The sequence below is a fragment of the Scyliorhinus torazame genome, chromosome 8, assembly GCF_047496885.1.
Source record: "Scyliorhinus torazame isolate Kashiwa2021f chromosome 8, sScyTor2.1, whole genome shotgun sequence".
NCBI classification, from domain to species: Eukaryota; Metazoa; Chordata; class Chondrichthyes; order Carcharhiniformes; family Scyliorhinidae; genus Scyliorhinus; species Scyliorhinus torazame.
The window spans coordinates 103650048-103676699 of record NC_092714.1 but is presented as its reverse complement, the minus strand read 5'-3'; the positions used below and the strand labels follow the sequence as shown (position 1 = coordinate 103676699).

Genomic DNA, 26652 nt, shown 5'->3' with positions numbered 1-26652 from the left:
TTAAAGTCTGACAGGTTTGTTTCGAATCGCTAGCTTTCGGAGCGCAACTCTTTCATCAGGTGAATGAAGCGGAGGGTTCCACAAACACATATATAGACAAATTCAATGATGCAAGATGATACTTTGAATGCAAGTCTTTGGTCCCCATGACTGTTTGGTTTGTCTGCACTATTGTTTGCAGCAAACTACCCAGCCTTCAGAAGAACAGCGCCCACGACACCACGTAACCCTGCCATGGCAACCTCTGCTAGACGTGCTAGATCATCGACATGGGTACCGCCATAACATGTGAGAACACCACCCACCAGGTACGCGGTACATATTTGTGTGACTCAGCCAACGTTGTTTACCTCATACGCTGCAGAAAAGGATGTCCTGAGGCATGGTACATTGGCGAGACCATGCAGAAGCTGCGACATCGCGCGCCAATCGCCAGGCAGGAATGTTCCATTCCAGTCGGGAAAAATTCAGCCTCTGATCTTCGGGTAAGTGTTCTCCAAGGTGGCCTTCAGGATTCGCGACAACACAGAATCACCGAGCAGAAACTGATAGCCAAGTTTCGCACGCATGAGTATGGCCTCAATCGGGATCTTGGATTCATGTCTCATTACATTCATGCCCCACCATCTGGCCTGGGCTTGCGAAATCCTACCAACTGCCTTGGCTTGAGACAATTCACACCTCTTTAACGTGTGATTATCCCTCTCTCTAGTTGCACCGTCTAGACCTGTAAAGACTTAATTACCTGCAAAAACTCACATTCAAAGTATCATCTTGCATTATTGAATTTATCTGTATATGTGTTTGTGGAACCCACTCTTCATTCACCTGATGAAGGAGCTGCACTCCAAAATCTAGTGATTCGAAACAAACCTGTTGGACTTTAACCTGGTGTTGTCAGACTTCCTACTGTGCCCACCCCAGTCCAAAGGCGGCATCTTCACAACACAGGCAAAAAATAGCTATGCTGCCCTGTGTCATTCCAACCACTCTTACCCTGTCCACACCTACTCCAAACTGGACTTCAGCCACACGGACCTACAGTTGAATTAGATGAAGAGTCTCAACATTTCGTCGTCATTAATACACCAGGGACTATTATAGTACACGAGTCTACCGTTCGGCATTTTCTCGGTCTGCGCTGTTTTCCAGCTTACCATGGAAAACCCCTTCAGGATATCCCAAAAGGGATGATCCACAGAGTCAATGTTTTAGTGACTGGAAAATGTCAAGTTTGAAAGAGCTACCAAAGAGGTTAGACGATGCCTTAACCATGAGAAATGTATCTTCAAGACTACAGAAATCACGAACTTGGGTTTCTGGGCAGATGCCACTCTACTCCCACTCAAAGAAAAAATGAAAGCCATATGAGAGGTCCCAGTACCCAGGAATGTAGCCGAGCTGAAATTCTTCCTGGAAATAGTGAACTATTATGGCAGGTTCATTCCAAACCTGGCCACGACATTTGGCACCACTACACCAGTTGTTCAGGAAACAACAACAGTGACAACAACAGTGACAATGAAAGGAGCAACAAGAGGAAGCTTTCTGCTTGGTGAAACAAGTTCTGCAACCTTCAAACCATTTAGTGCATTTCGCAAATTGGGGATTGCTAATTGTTCTCACATGCGATGCGTCACCATATGGTATAGGCGCAGTTCTAGCCCATAAGGTGGAGGATGGATCAGAATACCCAATTGCCTCTGCCTCAAGGACTTTGTCAGAAGTTGAGCCAAGTTACATCCAAATCAAAAAGGAGTGACTTACTGTCATCTATGGTGCTAAAAGTACCACCATTACGTTAACGGGTGGCAATTCATGATAATAACTAACCACAAGCCGCTATTGTGTCTTTTGTGAGAGGACAAGCCAATTTGCCCAATTGCCTAGACCAGGGTTGGGTCTTGCTGCTAGCGGCCTACAACTATGCCTTCCAACACAGGCCTGTCACCCAAATCTCCAAGGGAGACGCATTGAGTCGACTCCGCTTTCCAAAGAACTTGGTGCCACCATCAGTACCCCAAGAAGTCATCTGGCTCTGAACCTCTTGGACACCTTGCTGGTATTATCTGGACGTATATGAAATCGGACCCAGCGAGGCCAGGTCTTAACCAAGATGAAACGGATAATACAAACAGTTTGGCACCACGAGAATTCCAAACAGTTGGGGCCCTATTTAACCCACAGGGGTGAAGTCTCCTGGACCCCTTCTTACAGGAATTACACAGCACCCATCTGAAGCAAACCGAGATGAAGATGCTGGCTCTCATTTTCAGTTGGTAGCCGGAAATCAATAAAGCTAATGAGGAAGTGGGATGACAATGCAATCCTGCCAGACTCAACAATCAGTACTCCTTTGGCCAATCTCCACCCGTGGAAGTGATCAAGTCACCCATGGACCAGAATGCTCGTTGGTTAAGCAGACCATTTCATGAGCAAGATGCTTCTTGTTTTGGTAGACGCTCAGTCCAAATGGCTATCCATACAAGAGATGAGAGCTATGATCTTCGTAGCTACTGTGGTTGCCTTATGCCAGGTATTTGCAATACACGGCCTATCAGAAGCCATTGTGTCAAATAACGGAGTCTTTAATACTGGGGACGATTTCCAAAAATTCATTCAGACAAATGGAATTCTGCATACTCTGACAGCCCCTGGTCACCCTGTGCCCAACTGGTAAACGGAAAGGGCCACACAGACCCTTTAAAAATACTATAAGGAAGAAAGCAACCGCCCGTTGGGCCATCCACTGGTCAACTGTCTATTGTTCTACAACACAGCCTCCCATGCCGCCATAGCGGTCACCCTGGTGGAATTGATGATGAGCCGTCACATCAGAACTCGTTCGGACTTGATATTTCCAAACTTGGGAGGGTGGAGGTACCTCAGACCTCCCAGAAAAATCAACATACTCCACAAAAGCGTGACAGATTATTCCAGGTAGATGACCTGGTTCAAGTTCGAAATTTCGCCTCAGGCCCATTCTGGTTAGCTGGTTGGGTCATGTCCCAATCTGGACCCATGTCATATGTGGTCAATTTCAATAGCAGGACTGTGTGGAAGCATGCGGACCACGTGAGGAGCCGGGGGACAGTAACCCCATTCTAGTGCAGATGGGTCCAACTAGTGTCGCCGGTGCTCCAGTGGTTGTTCCGGGAGGAGGGAACTGGGAATTACAGAATTAGCTTGGCCAGCAACAGGGGGGAGCTGGCGAGGTGAACCAGCCTGCAGAAGAGTTGGAGTCACCTGAAACATCATCTTCTACAAACAACAAGATCTTGGAGACAGTGGTGCTGACTGAGGGACTAAGGAGGGTCGCATGGACTCAAAGGTCCTTGGGCAGACCTGCTCTGTGATTAACTCTTTTCCCATTTGTCTCTTGACCTTGTATATAGTATTTGTATATAGCTTACGTTGTAAAATTTAATAAGACACTTAAGGCGGGGGGACATGGGACCATTAATAGATTCTTTTTGGTTGTTACTGGAAGTCATCAGTGAATTGTCTCCAGCCACCACAAAAACGGTGAGGAAGCACTTGGAAATTCTGAAAGTTGAATCTGACCTGCCTGAGCTACATGTAACAATGCCTTTGCAATAGTTATTCCTAGCATCTCAACAAAGGCTGAAGACACAATGCATATTTAAAAAATGAGAAATATATTTCCACCATCATCATGTTTGCACTTATGCCATCTATTACTGGTGTACTGGGAATCCTGTTATATTCAGCAATAACTGAAAAAATAATGCAGAGGCATTGTTACTTGAGCCCTGGCAGATCAGATTCAATGCCTTCTGTTGCTTTGGCATATTTTGTGATGTTAGAAGTATTCTGGCAATAGGATGAAGAAGAATGGGTATTTTTGTGTGAATATAGATCCATATCATTCCACTAAACAAAGAAACTCTCAACATCACACTCGTGTGTTGAATTTCTTTTTCACAAATTTCATTTGGAAGAGTAACTATTTTTCAGTTGTCAGTGGCTATCATTCATCATGATTGGTTGTATTCACAGGACACAAATAATAAAAATGCATGCAGCTGAAACACTGGTTCCCAAATAAAAAGAATTGCTCTTGGGCCATGTTAATCAGAACAAGAAAGATTTTGTTTTCTCTGAGAGCTATTTCATGATAAATCATGAATGCAGAACAAGGAGATTAGTACAACGTGTGAGAGGTAAATTTAGAACTGATGTCAAACAGCCCGGGCGTCATTCTCCGCCGGCGGGAGTCTCCGTTCTGCCGGCACCGGGGGGGTTTCCCGACGGCGTGGGGCTGCCCCACAATGGGAAACCCCATTGACCGGCCGGTGTTACGGAGACTCCCGCCGGCCGGTCGACGCAGAAATGTGGCGGGGCGGGTAGGAGAATTTCGCCCCCCATCTTCATGCTGAGAGTGAGTGAAAGCTGAAATGTTCTTTCATGTGGGATATGTTTTCCCATAGTTTTCTTCACGAGTGTTTGTTGGATCACCCTGTAAAATCTGGGGTCTATTTCTGGGATGTAAAGCCATGCTGCTTCTCCATTGAAAAGTCTCATCACAGCATCCCTTTGCAAAGAAAGTGAAGCATCGAATGAGCCCGTAGACATGAATGAAGTGACAATTGGTTCAGTCGTAACACACTCTTTTCTGAGTCAGATGTTTATAGGTACAAACCACATTTCAAGAATTTGGTGGCTCATCCTTCATAGTGCAACACTGTGAACATGTATTACATCGGCAGAGATGCCACCATTTGGATTATGTGGCAAAGTAAGGTCCAATTTTCAAAGTTAGGTCGACACAAAACTTAAAAATAGTGAAGTATTATGAGCAGTGAAGAGGAGAGTGTTAGATAGGCTCGTGGAATGGCAGGCAAGTGACAGATGAAATTTCATGCAGAGAAGTGTGAAGTGATTCATTTTATTAGGAAGAACACAAAGCAATATACAATAAAGAGTCCAATTTTAAAAGAGCAGAAATATCTGGAGGTATATGTGCACAAATCATTGACGTTGGCAGAGCAGGTTGAGGGAGCAGTTAATAAAGCAATACAAGACCCTGGGCTTTATGAAAGACAGAGGGTGCGATTCTCTCCAGAAAGATTTCTAAGTGTGATAGCGAGCGGGAATTGCCACGAGCATTATCGGTAAGATAATGGAAAAGGTCCTGAAGGATAGGATTTATGACCATTTGGAAAGATGCAGCTTAATCCGGGATAGTCAACACGGATTTGTGAAGAGTAGGTCTTGCCTCACAAATTTGATTGAATTCTTTGAGGAGGTAAATAAGTGTGTAGATGAAGGTAGAGCAGTTGATGTCGTATACATGGATTTTAGTAAGGCGTTTGATAAGGTTCCCCATGGTCGGCTCATGAAGAAAGTAAGGAGATGTGGGATAGAGGGAAATTTGGCCAATTGGATAAGTAACTGGCTATCACAGAGAAGACAGAGGGTGGTGGTGGATGGAAAATTTTCAGACTGGAGACCAGTTACCAGCGGTGTACCACAGGGATCAGTGCTGGGTCCTCTGCTATTTGTGATTTTTATCAATGACTTGGAGGAGGGGGCTGAAGGGTGGGTCAGTAAATTTGCTGATGACACCAAGATTGGTGGAGTAGTGGATGAGGCGGAGGGCTGTTGTAGGCTGCAAAGAGACATTAATAGGATGCAGAGCTGGGCTGAAAAATGGCAGATGGAGTTTAACCCTGATAAGTGCGAGGTGATTCATTTTGGTAGAAAAAATTTGAATGCAGATTACAGGATCAACGGCAGGGTTCTGAGGAAAGTGGAGGAACAGAGAGATCTTGGGGTTCATGTCCACAGATCTCTGAAGGTTGCCACTCAAGTGGATAGAGCCGTGAAGAAGGCTTATAGTGTGTTAGCGTTTATTAACAGGAGGCTTGAGTTTAAGAGCCACGGGGTTATGCTGCAACTGTACATGACCCTAGTGAGACCACATTTCGAGTATTGTGTGCAGTTCTGGTCATCTCATTCTAGGAAGGGTGTGGAAGCATTGGAAAGGGTGCAAAGGATATTTACCAGGAGGATGCCTGGTTTGCAGGATACGTCTTATGAGGAAAGGTTGAGGGAGCTAGGGCTTTTCTCTTTGGAGCGGCGGAGGATGAGAGGTGACTTAATAGAGGTTTATAAGATAATGAGGGGGATAGATAGAGTGGACGTTCAGAGACTATTTCCTCGGGTGGATGTAGCTGTTACAAGGGGGCATAACTGTAAGATTCAGGGTGGGAGATATAGGAGGGATGTTCGAGGTAGGTTCTTTACTCAGAGAGTGGTTAGGGTGTGGAATGGACTGCCTGCTGTGATAGTGGAGTTGGACACTTTAGGAACTTTCAAGCGGTTATTGGATAGGCACATGGAGCACACCAGGATGACAGGGAGTGGGATAGCTTGATCTTGGTTTTGGACAATGCTCGGCCCAACATCGAGGGCCGAAGGGCCTGTTCTGTGCTGTACTGTTCAATGTTCTACCTGGCGCTTGGCTCAGCGAGGTCGGCAACGCTATTTAATGTTAATTGGTCCACTTAACGAGGCCTCATGGGCTTCTGGCCACAAATGAGGGCTCGCCAGCTGATTCACCAGCCTCCTGCTAATAAGGTCGAGCTGCACTTAAGCAGCACTTGCTCAGCCAATCCCAGCCAGCCCGCAACAATGGTGCCCAGCAGACCGTCCCTGGGGATGCAGATCTGGGGAGGCGCCGAGACGCAGTGGAGGCCAGGAAGGATGTCCTGTTCCCCCGGGGTCCCTGAGGTTGAGCCATAGGACAACCAGTGCTGCCTGGAATGTGTTGGCGGCAGCTGTCAGCTCGGGGAGTGTTACCAGGAAGACTGGCCTCCAGTGCTGGAAGAAGGTCAACAACCTACACCGGGAGCAAGAGTGAGTAAACGCCTCCCCCCCCCCCGCCCCCCCAGGAGATAGCCTAGACTGGCGGAGGGATGCTGGACCTAAAAATCCTCACTACCTTTGAGGGGCCACGCAGAGGCTGGCGGATGCCACAGAGATGAGGAACCACTGGGTTCCACCCAGAGGATCTGTCAATTGTGAGTTCTCATTCCCTTACTGATTGACCCATCCCTCCCACTAACCACATGTCTATTCTCCCCCAGGTCTTCCAGACAATGGCATCGGCCCATTCCAGGCGGCATCCCCTCCTGACTCCGAGGATACCACCTCGGAGGAGAGCTCCGAGGATGCCATCATGATAGTAGCGGCACAGCTTTCATCCCTCCCCTCCACCAAATACACACAGCTCGGTGGGACATGTTAGGTGGTCAGGCTTCTGGAAAACAATCTGGTGTGCACCACACAGCTGCTGATGCATATCAGGTGGAGGCAGGAACCCCCAGACGAGACAGCAGTCGGAGGGCTGCTGGATCCCAGGAACCAGCTGGGTCCCAGCCTGATGCTGAGCCTGTGGAACAGTGTTACCCGGAGCTGATGGAGATGATAGGGAGCATCCGGGACATTCAAAGGGAAATGGCAACATCACTCCAGCAGATCCATAGCCGATTGGAGGAGTTCCAGAAGTTGCAGGTGCAGAAGATGTCGCCGGCAATGCATGGCACTGAGGCCAATACTGCTAGGGTGGCGACCGCAGTGGAGAGCCTGGTGCACGACATTGGCACCATGAGTGAAGGTATCCAAGGCATTGTGCAGCCGGTGATGGTCATGTCTGAGGGTCTCGGCAGAATGTCTGCCTCACCATGGGATGTCGCCCAGTACCAGGCTGGCCTTGATGAGGTTCTGCGGGACATGTCCTACTCTTAGATGAGCAGGGCCGAGGTGTGGTGGAGCTTGTCCCAGTCCCAGGTAGGCATTGCTGAGGCATGGAAGAGCATGGCCCAGTCACTGAGGAGCATCACCGAGGGTGTCTTCATGATGGTGCAGACCATGGGGAATCGCCAGGGCTGGCAGAGCCAGATGATGCAGGTGCAGCCAGGGCTCGCACCAGCTGCTCTTCCATCCCAAGATGAACCCAGGGCCTTATGGGCACCGAGCAGGAGGAGGGGGCGCTGAGTGCCAACACGGACCTGTCCCATGGAGTGGGGATTGTGGCCACCAACTCTCCCGAGTTCCACCCCTCTGATGAGGCTGCGTCTTGAAGTCAGCACATGGGACAGGGTGACACGGCTGTGCATGTGCCATCAACAAGTGAGCCGGGACCCTCCACCCTCAGAGCCCCCAGAGGACGCGTGTCAGGGGCATCGAAGGCCATGAGATGAGGTAAGCAGCTGGCCTCCTCCTCAGATGTGCATCCTGGGGAAACACCACAACATAGCTGTAGAGCTAGGAGGGCAAAGCACATTGAGGATCACTGAGGGCAGTGGAGGAAGGGGTGGGAGGTAGGTATGGGGTGGGGAGGGCGTGTGGGGGTTGAGGGGGCAGCACCATCGGGAAAATGGGAACTTGCATTACACATTAAACAACCTTGTGCACAACCAGTATGATGCCTCTGTCACTTTCTTCCGCAATGCGGTCCGACCTCTGAACCCTTGACCACAGTGAAAAATATTGGGAGAGGGACGAGTATTGTTAAAAAGACAAGCTTCAAGGCTTTGTGCTTAACATGTGGAGCATTCTCAATAAAGTGGATGAACTAATCGCACAAAAAGAAGTGAATGGGTATGATATAGTCGGGATTACAGAGACATGGTTGCAGGGTGACCAGGGATGGGAACTGAATGTCCAGGGATACTCAGTATTTAGAAAAGGTTGCATTGCTGGCTAAGCAGGAAATTAACACAATAGTGAGGGCGGGTATTAGCTCTGACAATATGGAATCCGTATGGGTAGAGCTGAGAAACAGCAAAGGGCAAAAAACATTTGAGGGTGTCCTATGTAGACCCCCAAACTGCAGTGATATTGTTGGGAATGGCATTAAACAGGAAATTAGACTCATATGATAAAGGAACAACTGTAATTATGGATGATTTTAATCTGCATATAGATCGGGAAAATCAAATTAGCCACAATACCATAGAGGAGGAACTCCTGGAGTGTATGCGGGATGGTTTTCTGGATCAATATGTTTAGGACCCAACTAGAAAACAGGCCATCTTAGATTAGGCACTGTGTAATGAGAACGCAATCATTGGCAATCTAGTTGTACATGACCCTTGGGGATGAGCGACCATAATATTATAGAATTTTTCATCACAATGGAGAGTGAAGTAGTTGATTCTGAGACTAGGGACCTGAATCTTAACAAAGGAAACTATGATTAAATGAGGCGTGAATTAGCTATGATTGAATGGGGAATGTTACTGAAAGGGATGACAGTGGATAGGCAATGGCAAACATTCAAAACGCGCATTGAGGAAGTGCAACAATTGTTTATTCCTGTCTGGCATAAAAGTAAAACGGGAAAGGAGGCCAATCCATGGCTTACAAGGGAAATTAGGGATAGTATTCGATCTAAGGAAGTAGCATATAAATTTGCCAAGAAGAACAACAGTTCTGAGGATTGGGAGCTGTTTAGAATTCAGAAAAGAAGGACCAAGGAATGATTAAGAAGGGGGAAATAGATACGAAAGTAAGCTTGCAGGGAACATTAAAACTGACTGTAAAGGTTTCTATAGGAACATGAAGAGAAAAAGATTGTGATTGAGATGCGAGGCAATGACTCCCACATGTTATATGACCCACCCACCCATGGGAATCCACTTGGGTTGTGTGAGGTGCTCATTTAACCACGATTGCCCCATTAGCGATAGCCTTCTGCCGCACGGCCAGAGGCTTTGGCAGTTGGCAGGGGTAATGGGTAGTCGTTGGGCAGACGGGCAGGGACAAGGATTGCCCCAGGAATGGGTAAACATGATCGCGGAGTTGGCATGGTGGTGCCGCAAGCAGTTGCCCTCCCAGCGCCTAACCCCCTCTTCCTATGACAGCCAAACTCTGCAAACTGTCCCCAACCCCCAACCGAGCACAGAGGCAAATCCAAGCTCCCTCGGACTCTTTACCTGTGAGCAAATATGGCTGCTCACCTCCTCGGCCCCCCACAGAAGCCCTTCGCCAGGTTCATGTTTTTCAAAAGAAGTACTAATCGGCGCCAGCAGGAACACTTGCTGGGGAGGCCGCTGAATTACAGGAGACCGTTGGATATGGGGTCACTCCCATTAATTGTATGGAAATAGGGCTCAAGTGATAATTGGGTTCTCGCCAGGCTACGGCGGGATCCTGATTTTGCCTATGGGAGTGGGCCGGTTGCATTACAAACTGTTTGCCGCCTGGTGCAGTTTTCGTTTGTGGCCTCTCCAGCTCTTCACCGGCCTCGTTTTGGTTAAGCGACAACGTAACGAGGCCAGAGAATCGTGCCCAAAGAGAACGAAAACAAAGAAGTTCTGATAAATTCATATAAAACATTTGTTTGGACTCAACTGGAGTATTTTACCCATTTTTGGGCACCACACTTTAGGAAGCATGTAAACGCATTTGACGTGTTGCAAAAGAGATTTAAAAGAATGGTACCAAGTTTGAGAAGTTCAGTTGCATGGACATATTGGAGAATCTGCAGCTGTTTTGTGTTAAAAACCCCACTGATGTTGCCTGTGAGTGTCTCAAAACCCTGAAGGAAAACCTGAAACGCTGGTTCTTAGTGGTGTATATTTGTTTGGAATAATGTGAGGAACAATGTACATCCTAATGAGGAGCCAGACCAGTCATATAAACAATTAATAAAGAAAATCATTGAAGTAAAAGAAAATTAAAAAACACAACAAAAGACTCATTCATGCTTTGACACTTAAGTATATTCATAACTAAACACGTTGCTTTATCTGAAGTTACCTCTTGTTCCCAAAATATACCCACTTGCACTGAACTCAATGAGACACACGTTTTTCCAAGAAATATCGACGGCTGAATTCTCCGCTGCCGGGATTCTCTGTGACGCCGGCAACGCACCCACGCCTGCCGATTTCCCACGTCGTGGGGCTGCACACAATGGGAGGCCCCATTGTCCGGTTGGCAGGATGGAGAATCCTGCTTCCGGCGTGGTCGCACCGCACCAGAAAACAGTTACAGCGGGACGGAGAATCCTGCCCTCAATTTTCTCGAAACTTTATATCGGTAAAATCCGACTAATAGTTACCACACAATACCACTTAGGTGACCAAGTCGGAGAAAACATCTCTTCCTGGTTTAGCACAAAGATGCGTCTGCCGTGGTTCTAAAGGTTAGATGGAACAGTCTCCCGTGGCTCGGATGGAATATTGGTTAGCACTGCTGATTCCCGGAACTAGGGACTTGAGTTCGATGCCGGCTTTGAGTGACTGAGTGTGTGGTGTTGGCACATTTTCCAGGTTTCCTCCGGGTGCTCCGGGTTCCTCCCAGAGTCCAAAAATGCACAAGTTAGGTGGTTTGGCCATGCTAAATTGCCCCTTAGTGTACAAAGATGTGCAGGTTTGGTGAGGTTATGGGGATAGGGCGGGGGAATAAGCCTCGGTAGGGTGCCCTTTCAGAGGTTTGGTGCAAACTCAATGGGCCGAATGGCCTCCTTCTGCACTGTAGAGATTCTACTCTATGTATCATAGATGTGATTGGCCTGCTGGATTGTTGGATGGAGAACTAGCCTGCTTTCCCGTTGAGGGTTCTAACAGTTATACTATTCAGTCTCTTCGGTATCCCATCCTATGGATTTGGCAATTGCATCACTGGGGCGAAATTCTCCCGAAACAGCGCGATGTCCGCCGACTGGCACCCAAAACGGCGCCAATCAGACGGGCATCGCGCCGCCCCAAAGGTGCGGAATGCTCCGCATCTTTGGGGGCTGAGCCCCAACATTGAGGGGCTAGGTCGGCGCCGGAGGAATTTCCGCCCCGCCAGCTGGCGGAAACGGCCTTTGTTGCCCCGCCAGCTAGCGCGGAAATGACATCTCCGGGCGGCGCATGCGCGGGAGCGTCAGCGGCCGCTGACAGTTTCCCACGCATGCGCAGTGGAGGGAGTCTCTTCCGCCTCCGCCAAGGTGGAGACCGTGGCGGAGGCGGAAGGGAAAGAGTGCCCCCACGGCACAGGCCCGCCCGCGGATCGGTGGGCCCCGATCGCGGGCCAGGCCACCGTGGGGGCACCCCCCGGGGCCAGATCGCCCCGCGCCCCCCCCAGGACCCCGGAGCCCGCCCACGCCGCCTTGTCCCGCCGTTCAAAAGGTGGTTTAACCCACGCCGGCGGGACAGGCAATTTATCGGCGGGACTTCAGCCCATCCGGGCTGGAGAATCGAGCGGGGGGGCCGCCAACTGGCACGGCCCGATCCCCGCCCCTGCCGAATATCCGGTGCCGGAGATTTCGGCAACCGGCAGGGGCGGGATTCACGCCAGCCCCCGGCGATTCTCCGACCCGGGCGGGGGGTCGGAGAATGACGCCCCTGATCTTTGGCAATCAATGTTTCTGACATAGCTATTCACACCTCAATGTCTCTAGACACCTGGTAGTCATGTCACTGTGCAAATCACATCTCATTATCAGCATTGGGGTGGGGGGGGAGGACACCGCTGATTCCTCTGCGACGGTTTAGGGGGAACCCCCAATGCTTCTCTGGGGGTGAGAAAGAGCCCCCGATACCTCCATGGTGGGGACTGGGGGCCGTTCAGTATCAGTTCTGATTGGGGCTACTTTTAAAGATGGCATACCAATCTCTGCGGAGCCAGGTACCAGCTCTATCAGGCTCACTTTGTTTTCTTTAAAATGGCTCAAGAGCTGGAGAGAAAACTGGTCTGTGCAACTGGGGAGTGACATGTCAGTTTTCAGTCTGAGTCAAACTCTGGTAAGATTCTGCCCATCGAGTCTGGAATGCTCCTCTGTCTCCACAAAATGCAGACCAGAGAATCAAATCACCACTCCAGTCACTGAATTTCCTGAATACAAATTTAATTTTGATTTATTTGTCTTGGTCTTTAGGATGAAATTAGCACCTTATCCAGAAATAAAGAAGTAGCCAGCATAGCTTTCAAAAGGGGTAATCATGCTTGACAATATTTATAGAATAGTTTGTAAGGGGAGCACACATGACAGATGGGGAATTTGCAGCATATGTTGCTTACACAGATAGTAGGAAGGCCTTTGGCAAGGTGACCACATGGAGATCACTAAAGGAGATTAAGGGGTATGGAATTAGCTGGAGGATTGTAAACCGGATTTTAAATTGAGTAGAATGATGAACTTTGAATCAATCAATAGCACATATTAAGATTTTCCTTTAGGTTGAAAAAGGTCCTCTTCATTTTGATATAGCTTCAGCCAAAGTCTCTTTGAATTGTGATTGATAAAACAGCTGCAGTTATCCTCTATGCTATAACCAGAAGTAAACCAGAAATGACAAAATGTATCTTCCATGTAAACATTAACAAACAAAAGTAAGATGTTATCCATCAATCCTATCTGGAAGAGGGAATTTCTAATTGTCTTACAAAATTTACTGTTGACGTGAGTTCATGTTGTCAGATAGCATTGTGAAAGGAATCCCAATCAATGATGTAAAGTAGCTAAAAAATGCTAAGCTAATTTTACTGTGGCTATTGGCATGTTAAGGCACTTGGAAAAGATAATACGACATACTGATCCATTAGCAAGGTACAGATGCAAAAGGATTTAGAATGATTAATACACATTCAGCTAAAGTCGTTGGGCGAGATTTTCTCCGATATTGGCAAAGGCTGATGTCGGGAGGAGAAAGAGACCTTGAGCCCGCTGATGGCAATAACGGCTTTTTCTGCCATATAGTGTAGCACTTAGAAGAAAAAGATTGCAGGTTTCATGATGCATTGTTGACAGGCGATCTCTATTTACCCGCCCCACAATCAATTCAGCGAATCGAATATCTGGGTGTCATTTTTAAAGGCCAACCCACCACACAGCTCGCAAACCAGGAAACAACCTTCACCCAGGTGCATCAAGCCGGCACAACCTTCTACCTCCTGCACACTGTGCTCACCTTCAACCTCCTCTCGGAGTACTGCTCACCAATCGTGCTTCTTGGCATTCTGACATCACGCTGTTTTGAGGTGGGGATAAAATTCCAGCATACGGCCTGATGATATATTAATTTATTACAATATTGTTCCTGCCGTTCAACAACGGGAAATGTGGCCCGCCACTGATGGCAGGAGGAGACAATTGTTTCCTGATTTTATGTCAACATGAAATATTTCTGGCCTTCTCGTGATATTTTTCTCTCTTGATGCCAAACCCAATTGGGGGCAGAAAATCCAGGACGCAGTGAGGCTTTTGCTAATGAACCAAATCAAAGATGTGTCTTAATAATATTTGGTTATAATTCAAAACATGTCATCCTCATGTAAATGTCATTAGTGGGTTCATATTTGGCACATTTTATGTGATTTTAGATACTTAACACATATGCCTATTTCCTGCATCATGGATGACTAGATCATCATGGATATCTTAGGTCTTTTTATGCATCGGCTGGTGACAGACAGGCTCAATGTGATACAGTATTTTCATTAAGCCTAAGTTATGAAAAGATTCGCACAGAAGTTAATTTATTTTTAGGAGAGAAAAGGCGACAGAAACACAAAACTGATCCAGGTCTTAAAATGCTGAGAAGCATGGATAATATAGATGTAAGCACATTGTTTCATTCAGCAGTGTGTCTACAGCTGTAGAGGACATAGGTATAAAATTAACATGCCTCAAGAGAGACTAAAGATGAACAGAATTTCTATCCACTGACAACAGTAATGCTTATTTGAAACAGACTTGCACAAAAGCAGTTCATTAAATCATTCAGTGATGGGAAAAAAACTAGTTATGAAGGAGGAGGATACAGCAGGATTTAGAATGTTTGGAGACTTGGGCGAAGAGATGGCAGATGGAGTTTAATCCGGACAAATGTGAGGTAATGCATTTTGGAAGGTCTAATGCAGGTAGGGAATATACAGTGAATGGTAGAACCCTCAAGAGTATTGAAAGTCAAAGAGATCTAGGAGTACAGGTCCACAGGTCATTGAAAGGGGCAACACAGGTGGAAAAGGTAGTCAAGAAGGCATACGGCATGCTTGCCTTCATTGGCCGGGGCATTGAGTATAAGAATTGGCAAGTCATGTTGCAGCTGTATAGAACCTTAGTTAGGCCACACTTGGAGTATAGTGTTCAATTCTGGTCGCCACACTACCAGAAGGATGTGGAGGCTTTAGAGAGGGTGCAGAAGAGATTTACCAGAATGTTGCCTGGTATGGAGGGCATTAGCTATGAGGAGCGGTTGAATAAACTCGGTTTGTTCTCACTGGAACGAAGGAGGTTGAGGGGAGACCTGATAGAGGTATACAAAAAAATGAGGGGCATAGACAGAGTGGATAGTCAGAGGCTTTTCCCCAGGGTAGAGGGGTCAATTACTAGGGGGCATAGGTTTAAGGTGAGAGGGGCAAGGTTTAGAGTAGATGTACGAGGCAAGTCTTTTACGCAGAGGGTAGTGGGTGCCTGGAACTCGCTACCGGAGGAGGTGGTGGAAGCAGGGACGGTAGTGACATTTAAGGGGCATCTTGACAAATACATGAATAGGATGGGACTAGAAGGATACGGACCCAGGAAGTGTAGAAGATTGTAGTTTAGTCGGGCAGCATGGTCGGCACGGGCTTGGAGGGCCGAAGGGCCTGTTCCTGTGCTGTACATTTCTTTGTTCTTTGTTCTTTGAATAGAACCAAAGACCTAGATCATCAAGTACATAATTGAAAGGGAGAGGGTGGGATTCTCTGATCCTGGAGCTAAGTGGTGACGCTGTAGTAAACGCCGGAGCGTTTTATGATGGCGTCACCTGGCCTCAGGGGTCCTGAGTCGCACAGGGGGCCAGCACGGCACTAGAGAGCCTCATACTGCTCCAGCTGCCGATACAGGCGTCAGCATGGGCAGCGCAGGTCCGCGCATGTGCGCCACGGTCAGTGCGAGTTTGCGCATGTGCGCCACGGTCGGCGCGAGTTCGCGCATGCGCGTGGGTTGCCGTCTCCACGCCAGCCCCGACGCAGCATGGTGGAGACCTACAGGGACCCGGCGCGGAGGAACATAGACCACCACCGGGATAAGCCTGCCGATCGGTAGGCCCCGATCGTGGGCCAGGCCACTGTGGAGGCTGCACCCGGAGTCTGATTCCCCCCCCCACCAGGCCGCCCCCGCAGCGTGAACGCCAAGGTCCCGCCGGTAGGACCACTTGAGAATGACTTGTTGACAATACCTATGCAGAGGTGCATGAATCAGAAAGTTCCACATGCACTGGTTAGTAAATCGGCATAAGCAAGTTGTTGGGACGTAATTAGTGTGGAATGTCTTCCGCGATCTGTAAAAGAATCAACACCTTTAAATGGCTTTATTGATCACTTCAGAATGATGTATATTTTTAATCTATTTTTATTTTAAGGAGACAGAAGAAGGAGTACTAGCCAAGCAGGCTGATGTGGAAGGCATATTGCTCAAGGTGCAGCACTTCTGTAAGGAAAAGCCCATCTCTCAACCATTGAAGGTAATACTCGCTTCCATATATGGATTAGTATTAGAGATTTAATAACTTCCAATAATTTATTTTAATTGGACAGCAAGATTTTATAAACTCAAATAAGATAGAACAATAAGACCGCAATCAGAATAACTGCAATAAAGATGAATAATTCAAACTTAATTTGAATTCAATACTTTAATAACATAAATGTTGGGGGGAATTTTCCAGTCGTTCTCGGCAGCGAAATCTTCCAGTCCCACCGATGGCAAACACCTTCAGCGGGTTACCGGCAGCATGGGTGCGTTCAATGGAAAATCCCATTGACAGCGATGATGTGTTGGGTGTTCTGGATCACATACAGGTCACCAACACTTGAAGTAGTGCAGCACTATTTTATTAAAAGGTTAACTATTTAAACATACTTGAACTGTGGGTAAATACGATACTAGCTTTAACTAAAGACCTTTGCCTTGTCCTAACCAGTTGATGCACTCAGCACATGGTGAATGTCTGTGTTGCAGGCTGTGAGCTCTGTGCTCTGTGCTAGCTGCTACTCGAATGAGCGGGAACTCTGATGCCCCCGTCTTTATAGTGCGTGTGCTCTCACTGGTGATTGGCTGTGGTGTTGTGTATGTTGATTGGTCCCACTGTGTGTCCATCAGTGTGTGTCTGCACCATGATATACTGGTGTATATTATGACATCCCCCCTTTTATATAAAAAAATGTGCCTGTGTGACAATAAATAGTGTGTGGTGAATGTTCCTGACTACATGTGTGCAAAATATTTACAGGACTATGTACATAAAACTAAGCTATTTACATGGGAAGGTGCCTGGTGCAGAAAAAACAGTGTGTCACACGAATAACGAGATGAACACTATACACAAAGCACTTGAACGATTAAACAGAAGAACAGAACAGACCAGAGAGTCCATTAGTGCACAAAGTTCACAAATTAAGTCTCTGAGGTGGGTGACGAATTCTGGTTGACCGTCAGGTGGCACACCACTCATCGTCTGGATCGATGCTGTATACCAACAGCGGCTGGTGTCTTTGCTTCGGGGACAGCCTGTTTTTCGTTACGACACCGACTCGAAATGGCGCCTTCGGGTCGTCGGTGTCACTGCTGTGCGGGAGGTCGGAATCGGACTCGGTGACCATGGGTCGAATTGCCCGAACATTCCTGCGAGGCTGGCTGAAGCATATGAATTGGAAGGCTGAGCTGCTCGACAGCAGGCAGCATAGTGGCCAAGTCTTCCACATCGTAAGCATTGTCGAGATTTTGCGGGGCATTGCCGCTTTAAATGGGCGGAGCCACAGTTGCCGCACGTCGTGACGTCAGCACGTTCGCTGCTCCACCGCGCATGCGCGGTGCGGTCAAGCGTGGTGCGCGCCTGCGCATTACGTTCCTCCACGTCGCCAGCCCCTCGTTTGGTGCATACAAGCGCGGGAGTCCGCGAAAAGCACGCAAAATGGCCACCCTCATCCTGGCTGAGGCCGTGGAGGTGCTCAATCACTTGGACCCGTTCCGCCTCGTGGGGACATTGCCGCGCCGTTTCAGCCGCTTGTATATGGGAGTACCGACTGGCGGCATTTTCATGTAGGACACAGGTCTCGATTGCGGTTGCTAGGGTGAGTTGCTTTACTTTGAGGAGCTGCTGACATAGGGGGTCCGACTGAACACCAAAAACGATCTGGTCGCGTATCATGGAGTAGGAGGTGGGCCTGTAGCTGCAAGATTGCGCAAGGATGCGGAGGTGCGTTAGAATGGATTGGAAAGGTTCGTCCTTACCCTGCAAACGCTGCTGGAACACGTAGCGCTCAAAACTTTCATTCACCTCTATGCTGCAGTGAGTGTTAAATTTGAGGAGAACCGTCTTGAACTTCGTCTTGTCTTCGTCATCTGCAAAGGTGAGAGAGTTGAAAATGTGGGTGGCATGGTCCCCGGCCGTGGAGAGGAGAAGAGCAATCTTTCTGGTGTCCCAGGCGCCCTCCCTGTCCGTGGCTTCGAGGAAGAGCTGGAAGCGCTGTTTGAAAATCTTCCAGTTGGCCCCAAGGTTGCCGGCGATGCGGAGCAGCGGCGCGGGCTGATGTTGTCCATGTTGCAGGATGACGGAATGCTGGCGGAAGGCAGATCACTTGCATATGGGTCTAAGAAGTGCTAGTATGCAACCACTCCTGGTATCATGATGTGTTGGGTGTTCTGGATCACATACAGGTCACCACCACTTGAAGTAGTGCAACACTATTTTATTAAAAGGTTAACTATTTAAACATACTTGAACTGTGGGTAAATACGATACTAGCTTTAACTAAAGACCTTTGCCTTGTCCTAACCAGTTTGTGCACTCAGCACATGGTGAATGTCTGTGTTGCAGGCTGTGAGCTCTGTGCTCCTAGCTAGCTGCTACTCGAATGAGCGGGAACTCTGATGCCCCCTGTCTTTATAATGCGTGTGCTCTCACTGGTGATTGGCTGTGGTGTTGTGTATATTGATTGGTCCCACTGTGTGTCCATCAGTGTGTGTTTGCACCATGATATACTGGTGTATATTATGACAAGCGGCGCGACCAGAAGATCCCAATTCCGGCCAATGGCGGGCCACTTCCTGCCTCTGAGAAACATGGAGAAAATCATCCCCGCCCCCACAATGTAGTCTTTAGAGATACTTTAATGTTGGAGTAAAACCGGTAACTATTGATTAATAAATATATTTTCCCATGAGGTACATAATGAGAAAATGAACTGGGGAACACAAATAATGCAGGTTTGTTTGCTTATAAAACAAAATGTTCAGTTTTTCTTATTTAGGAGAATTATGTGTTCTTTCAATCGTTAACAAAACTAAAGTTGTTATTTCCTTCAACAACCTGCAGTAAAATGCCAAACACAAACTAAACTAAAAGTGAGTGAATAATTGGGGTGCAAAAATCGCAAAAGCGGCACAAATGACTTTTTTAAGTAAGCAGCGGGATAAGTACCTGGTTGGGAGTGGGCTTTGCACAGACTGCGCGAAGAAGATACAAATAACGGCAGACTGGAAAATATAATCTGATCCACACAACCTATCACAGACAATAGTGATGCATGGTCCACCTAATTTGAAAGCTACGTTATCGTTTGGAGACATGGAGACAATCTGGACCAATTAAGGGGAGGAGGGATTGTGGAAAATTCTTCTCTGACCCCCTTTGATGATCAAAATTAGTCTAAGAGGTTACTCTGTTCCTGATTAATGTTGGACAATACCTGTATCTATTGAATGATGCAACCTCTGCTCCAGCTAGAAAACAGGTCCAATTCTACCTTGAAGAGGATCAAGTACTCCATGGCTTAAATACTGTTGGGACAGGAAAGAAATGCTGTTTGGAAGTAGTCGGCTACATTTGAATAGAAATCAAAAGCTTTTTTATACAGATCATTCTCTCAGGAGATTAAATGGAAAATTGGATTGCCCTGTCAGGTACATCTACGGATTATCTGTTGTTTGGTATCGGGACATCTATGGAAATTAGATGTGTATGTAACATGGGCAATACAGTAACCGTGGCAGATTTCAATCTTGGCAAACTGATTTAGCACTAATGCTGTGGAGGACAAATTCCTGGAATGTATTTAAGATGGGCCGCACGGTGGCACAGTGGTCAGCGCTGCTGCCTCACAGCGCCAGGGACCTGGATTCAATTCCAGCCTTGGGTCACTGTCTGTGTGGGATTTGCACTTTCTCCCCGTGTCTGCGTAGATTTCCTCAGGGTGCACCGGTTTCCTCACGCAGTCCAAAGATGTGCAGGTCAGGTGGATTGGCCATGCTAAATCGCACCTTAGTATTGAAAGATGTGCAATTCACGTGGGGTTATGGGGTTACGGGGAATGGACCTAGGTAGGATGCTCCTTCAGAGGGTCAGTGCAGACTCGATGGGCCGAATGGCACTGTAGGAATTGTATGGTTCTATGGTTTCCGAGAACAGTTTGTTGAGGAACCAATTAAGAAAATGGCCATTTTAAATCTAGTATTGTGCAATTAGAAAGGACTGATTAATAATGCAATAAGCGATTATTATTATTGTTGTAAAGGAGCCTTTTGGGAATAGTGACCATTATATGTCAGAATTTTACATTAAGTTTAAAGTGATGTAGTTCAATCTGAAATTTATAGATCACAGAATTTACAGTGCAGAAGGAGGCCATTCGGCCCATCAAGTCTGCACCGTCTCTTGGAAAGATCACCCTACCTAAGCACACACCTCCACCCTATCTCCATAACCCAGTAACCCACCCAATACTGTGGGCAATTTGGACACTAAGGGCACCCGGAGAAAACCCACGCAGACACGGGGAGAACATCCAGACTCCGCACAGACAGTGACCCAAGCTGGGAATCGAACATGGGACCCTTGCATATCAAACCTAAACAAAGCAAACTATGAAGGTATGAGGGACAAGATAGCTTGGGTAGATTCGGAAACTACATTAAAAGGTATGATGGACAGGCATTGGCCAGCGAAATAATACAGCGTTTACAACAAGTATACATTCCGTTGAGGCACAAAGACCCAGCAGGAAAACTGATCCACCCGTGGTTGACAAGAGAAGGTAAAGATTCTGTTAGATCAAAGGAAGAGGCTTGTAAAGTTGGGAAGCCTGAGGATTCAGAGCTTTTTAGAATTCAGCAAGGGAGGACCAAGAAACTGATAAAGATAAAACAGAATGAGAGTTAACTAATGATAAACATAAAATGGACTGTAAATACTTCTACGTGTATGTAAAAAGGAAAAGATTAGCAAAGACAAATGTGGGCCCATTATAGCCAGAAACAGGAGAATTGACAATGGTGAATGTAAATGTCGCCGCAGAATAGAGGATATATTCAAGTGGCTGGGGGAGCAGGGAGGCGAACGGGTGGTGAAAATCAAGGAGAAATGGGAAGTGGAGTTGGGAGGGGAGATCAATTGGGGAGTATGGAGTGAGGCACTGCGTAGGATAAACGGGACCTCCTCTTGTGCAAGGATGAGCCTGATACAGTTTAAGGTGGTGCACAGGGTGCATATGACTCAGGCGAGAATGAGTGGGTTCTTTCAGGGGGTAGCAGATGAGTGTGAGAGGTGTGGGTGGGGACCAGTGAATCATGCGCACATGTTTTGGGGTTGCAAAAAATTGGGAGGATTCTGGGCGGGAGTGTTCGTGGTCTTAGCCAGGATAGTGGAGGAGGAGGTGGACCGGACCCTATGGTGCGATATTTGGGGTTTCAGAGAAGCCGGAGCTCATGGAGAGGAGGAAGGCCGATGTCTTGGCCTTCGCCTCTCTGATTGCACGGTGACGAATTTTGCTGGAGTGGCAGTCGGCATCGCCACCGGGGGTCTTCCTGCGATTAGAGAAGATAAAGTATGAGTTAAGGGGCTCTTCAGCGGAGTTTGAGGAAAGGTGGGGGGGTTTGTGACCGTGTTTGGGGAGCTGTTCGTTGTGGGGGCGGGGGGGGGGGGGTGAAAAAGGGGACAAATCTGTTCAGACTGTACAGTTGATTGTTGGGAATTATGTTTCCCTGGGTGTTTATTCACTGTAACCTGTTTTGATACATGTTTGTAATAAAATGCATTTTTTAAAAAAGTAAATGTCGCCACAGTCCCAGAGGAGCATAGGCTGCTTTCCCCTTTAAGATAGAGCTGACTGGTAGTGATTTTAACCTGAGGGTCACTACACATCAGACGAGGGGCATGGTTAAGAAGGCGGGACCAAAAAAAGTAATTTTAATTTTTTTTTTTTAAATTGTAAAAACTTAAAAAAGAAATAAAATTTAAAACAATTTAAAAAGAAGGCGGGACCTGCATGAATGACCTCAACCACTATGAAAATTGAAGCCGCGCTGTTGGCATCACTCTGTATCATGAACCATGAGCTAAACGACCCCCAACAATGGGGAATAAGGATATGGCAGAGAACCTAAACAAATACTTTAGTGCTTGTCTTCACAGAGGAAGATACATAAAACAAACTCCCAGAAACATGCGAGAATTAAGGGTCTGGTGGGAATGAAAAAAAGTAGTACTGGAGTAATTAGTGGAACTGCAAGTTGATATGTACCCTGGAGCTGATGATTTGCATCTCAGAGTGGAGAAAGAGGTGGCTGTAGAGATAGTTGCTGAATTGGTGACCATCTTCCAAAATTTTTCAGATTTTGGAACTGTTCCTGCAGATTGGAAGGTAGCAAATGTAACCCTACTATTTAAGCAAGGAGGGATTGAGAAAAGAGGAAACTATCAACCTTTCAGCCTGACATCAGAAACAGGGAAATGCTAGAATCTATTATAAAGGATGTAATAACTGAACACTTCGAAAATTATTGTAAGGTTTGACAGAGTCAATATGGATTTCTGAAAGGAAAATCATGTTTGACAAACCTTTGTCGTGGAATTCTCCCAAGCCCACGCCGGCAGGTAGATGGCGGAAATGGGGGGGTAAATATGACAGGCGGTGCAGAAATCGGTTTTGTGCCAGCCTGAATTTACAGTGGGATCGTTCTCTGGTGCCCGCCATGGCTGGTCAGAAAGCCTGCCCAAGGCCAGCATCACCATCATTTGCATCCCATTAACGGGATGCAGATGAAGGCCCAATTCATCCCTACACCTACGCCAGATTTTCCACGATACCAGAGAGAAAACGCACCGGAGTGAAACACGTTTAGAACCACGTGCGTGCAAATGTCAGGACTCATCTGAACAATGCCTGGGGCACACTCTGGAGTTCAAAATGGAGGACGTCCACAACCCTGTATCCTGGAACATCACAGCAGTGGGTCAGAGGCACATATTCAGGTGAAACTTCCAGATCCGTTATCTTGGAGGGGATCCATCTTCCACCCTCAAAATATTCCTGGACATCTACCTTCATTCTCAGGAGGTCCATCTTCTGGTCTCAGAGTGGTCCCGGAGATTCATCTTTATTTTCAGGTGGCCCACTTTTTTTCTTCAATGATCGGTCAGTGACGTTGGATGCTTTTTCAAGATGGCACTCGGACACGACGGCAGATTACGTACCTTCAAGGCCTGCACCATATTAGGTTGGGGCCAGATGATATGGCGTGTTTTCCTGCCAGCTGCTGCAGCGGGCAACATTCCACGTTTCCACACCCATCATGGCAATTTATCTCACAATGAGAGAAGACCATCCTTGGTGTTTTTTGAGGATGTACAGTGGATCTGGTGGATTTGGATTTTCAAAAAGCTTTTGATTAGGTTCCAAACAACAGGTTAGTCCTTCAGTGTACCCGAGCAGGTGCCGAAGTGTGGAGACTAGGGGATTTTCATAGTAACTTCATTGTAGTGTTAATGTAAGCTTACTTGTGACACTAATAAAGATTATTATTATTAAATTAAAGTGCATCAGATTGGCGATAATCTACTGGCATGGACAAGAACTGGTTAATGGACAGAAAACAGAGAGTAGGAATAAATGTGCCACTCAGTTTGGCAGGCTGTAAGTAAGGGAGTACTGCTTGGGCCCCAGTTATTCATAAACTTTATCAGTGATTTGTGTGTGGAGACCAAATATAATATTTCCAGGTTTGCTGATGCCATAAAACTAGGTGGAACTGTGAGTTGCGAGAAGGATGCAAAGAGACTTCAAGGTGATTTGTACAGGCTAAGTGAGTGAACAAGAACATGTCAGATGGAATATAATGTGAAAAAGTGAAGTTATCCACTTTGGTAGGAAACACATACATGCAGAGTATTCTTAAATGTTGAGAGATACGGGAGCGTTGATGTCCTAAGAGGCTGGAGTGTTCTTGCTCATGAGTCACTGAAAGCTAACATGAAACTGTAACAAGTAATTAGGGAGGTCAATGACCTTTATTGCAAGAGGATTTGAGTACAGGAGTAAAGATGTTGTGCTACAGTTGTTTAGAGCCTTGGTGAGACCATACCTGGAGTATTGCCTAAGGTTTTGGTCTCCTTAGAGAAGGTGGGGTGTACTTGCCATAAAGGTCCATCAGACAGATTCCTTGAGATGGCAAGATTGTCCTATGAGAAAAGATTGATGAGATTTGACCTGTATCGTCTAGAGTTTCAAAGAAGGAGACAGTCTCATTGAAACATGCAAAATTGTTACAGACTCGACAGGGTATATGCAGAAAAGATGTTTCACCTGGGACGCAGAAAGGATGGTTTGTCTAGAACCAGGGAGTACAGTCTCAGAATTAGAAGTAGGCCATTTAGGACTGAGATGAGGAGGAATTTCTTCACTTAGAGTTTTATTAATCTTTGAAATTCTCTGCCCCGGAGGGCAGAAGGCTCAGTCATTGAGAACGTTCAAAGCAGAGATTTGAAGGATTTCTAGATATTAAAGACATCGAGGGATGTTGGGATAGTGTGGGAAAATGGCTTTGAGACAGAAGATACTCCATGATCTAACTGATTGGCAGAGCAAGCTTGAGGGGCCAAATGGCCCTACTGCTGCTCCTATTTTCTTTATTATTGTTGAGCAGCTATGTGGGGCCATTTATCAATCTCCTGTTTTAAAGCAGCATTATGTTTTACTTTTGTTTTATGAGGGCTGCAGGATGAATTTACTGTTTGAATAAAGAGCAAAGAAAAATATGGATTTATCTATGTCTTTAACAGCCTTTCAAAGTGCTTCATACCAATGGAGTATTTCTGAAGTGTGTTTGCTGTTCTAATGTATGAAATATGACAGCTAATTGGTACAGAGCAAGCTCCCACAGCAATGAAATAAATAACCTGATAATATACTTGTAGTTTTTGTGTAGCTGCATTAAAAGTTTCATTTCATTTGCATAAATTAATAGAGAAATGTTAGATACAACATTTTTCAAAAATATAATTAATGTTAAATTCGTTATCAACTTACAATTTGAAGTCGTTAATTATTATCAGTGCAAGAAGCAGACAAAATGCATTAATGGAAAAAAAAAATGATTACTGGAACAAAAAATTGCTGTGACAAAATATGGTTTCAATGCTGCTGCATGCCCACTGCTATAGAGCAGGTATACAGGCTTGATGACAACATTGAGTCATTAAATAAGGAACTTCATTTCTGTATTTAGCAGTATTGTGATGCAAAACCATCTGCCCGTCTTCACCTGCAATTATTATAACTGAACTTTAAAAACCATGGTGTCAGCCTTAAGAGATGTTTATTGTGCTACAGATTATGCTAATCAGCAGACATAGCCAGAACAGTAGTTTCAAGTACCATGAATGGACTGTCCTCAAAATAAGCAGTCTTCACAAAATGAGTTTATAAGTATATAATAATAATAACTTTTATGAGTGTCACATGTAGGCTTACATTAACACTGCAATGAGGTTACTGTGAAAATCCCCTGGTCGCCACACTACAGCACCTGTTCGGGTACACTGAGGGAGAATTAGGAATGTCCAATTCACTGAACAAGCACGTCTTTCAAGACTTGTGGGAGGAAAATGGAGCACCCAGAGGAAATACATGCAGACACGGGGAGAAAGTGCAGACTCCGCACAGAGAGTGACCCAAGCCAGGAATCGAACCAGGGTCTCTGGTGCTGTGAAGCAATCGTGCTAACCACTATGCTACCGTGCCGCCCATATATTAAGATATTTTACTTCAGGATATTCAAATAATTTGCCTTGTTACAATCCTACTGGTAGGATGGCAGAATGGAAGATGATGTTTATCACTCGAGCGCCAAATTAAACAAATTACCTGGTCATTTTTCCCTTTGCTGTTTGTGGGATCTTGCTGTACATAAATTGACTTTTCATGTTAACCTATTATTACAATAGAAAAAACCTTTCAAAGGTCCTTCATTGACTGTTGAGAACTTGAAATGATCCAAGGATGTTAAAGTCACGATATAAATGACTGTTGTAATTATTTAATAAAGACTATGGATGGGATTTTCTGGCCCTGCCTGCCGCCAGGGTCATCAGGTCTCACCAAAAGTCAATGTATCTTTGGCTGGGCTGCCACATTTCCAGGGGTGGATCCTGCCACGACGGGGCTGAAAAATCCTGGCCTATGTTACAGGACAAAAGGTGTAATCAGATATGAGGCCACAAAAACTTGTTTCTGAATTAACTCATATGTATAAGTTATAACTTTTTTTTTTACACGAACTCACTGATTAATTAATCCAAACAATCGCATAAAATTTCAGGAAAGCTACTTCTAAAAACTGCATTTAGACATAGTTAAGACATATGTTAGACA

At 46.3% G+C, this 26652-nt stretch overlaps 1 protein-coding gene across 15 annotated transcripts in view; it reads left to right on the top strand.

The window, feature by feature from the left end:
* dmd (dystrophin) overlaps positions 1 to 26652 on the top strand; it is a 3042490-nt gene that overhangs the window by 2281466 nt on the left and 734372 nt on the right. For all 15 annotated transcript variants that reach the window (XM_072513983.1, XM_072513987.1, XM_072513978.1 and 12 more), the window contains one exon: positions 16368 to 16469. In XM_072513983.1, coding sequence (XP_072370084.1) covers positions 16368 to 16469 — 102 coding nt within the window. The remainder of the gene's footprint in view (positions 1 to 16367; positions 16470 to 26652) is intronic.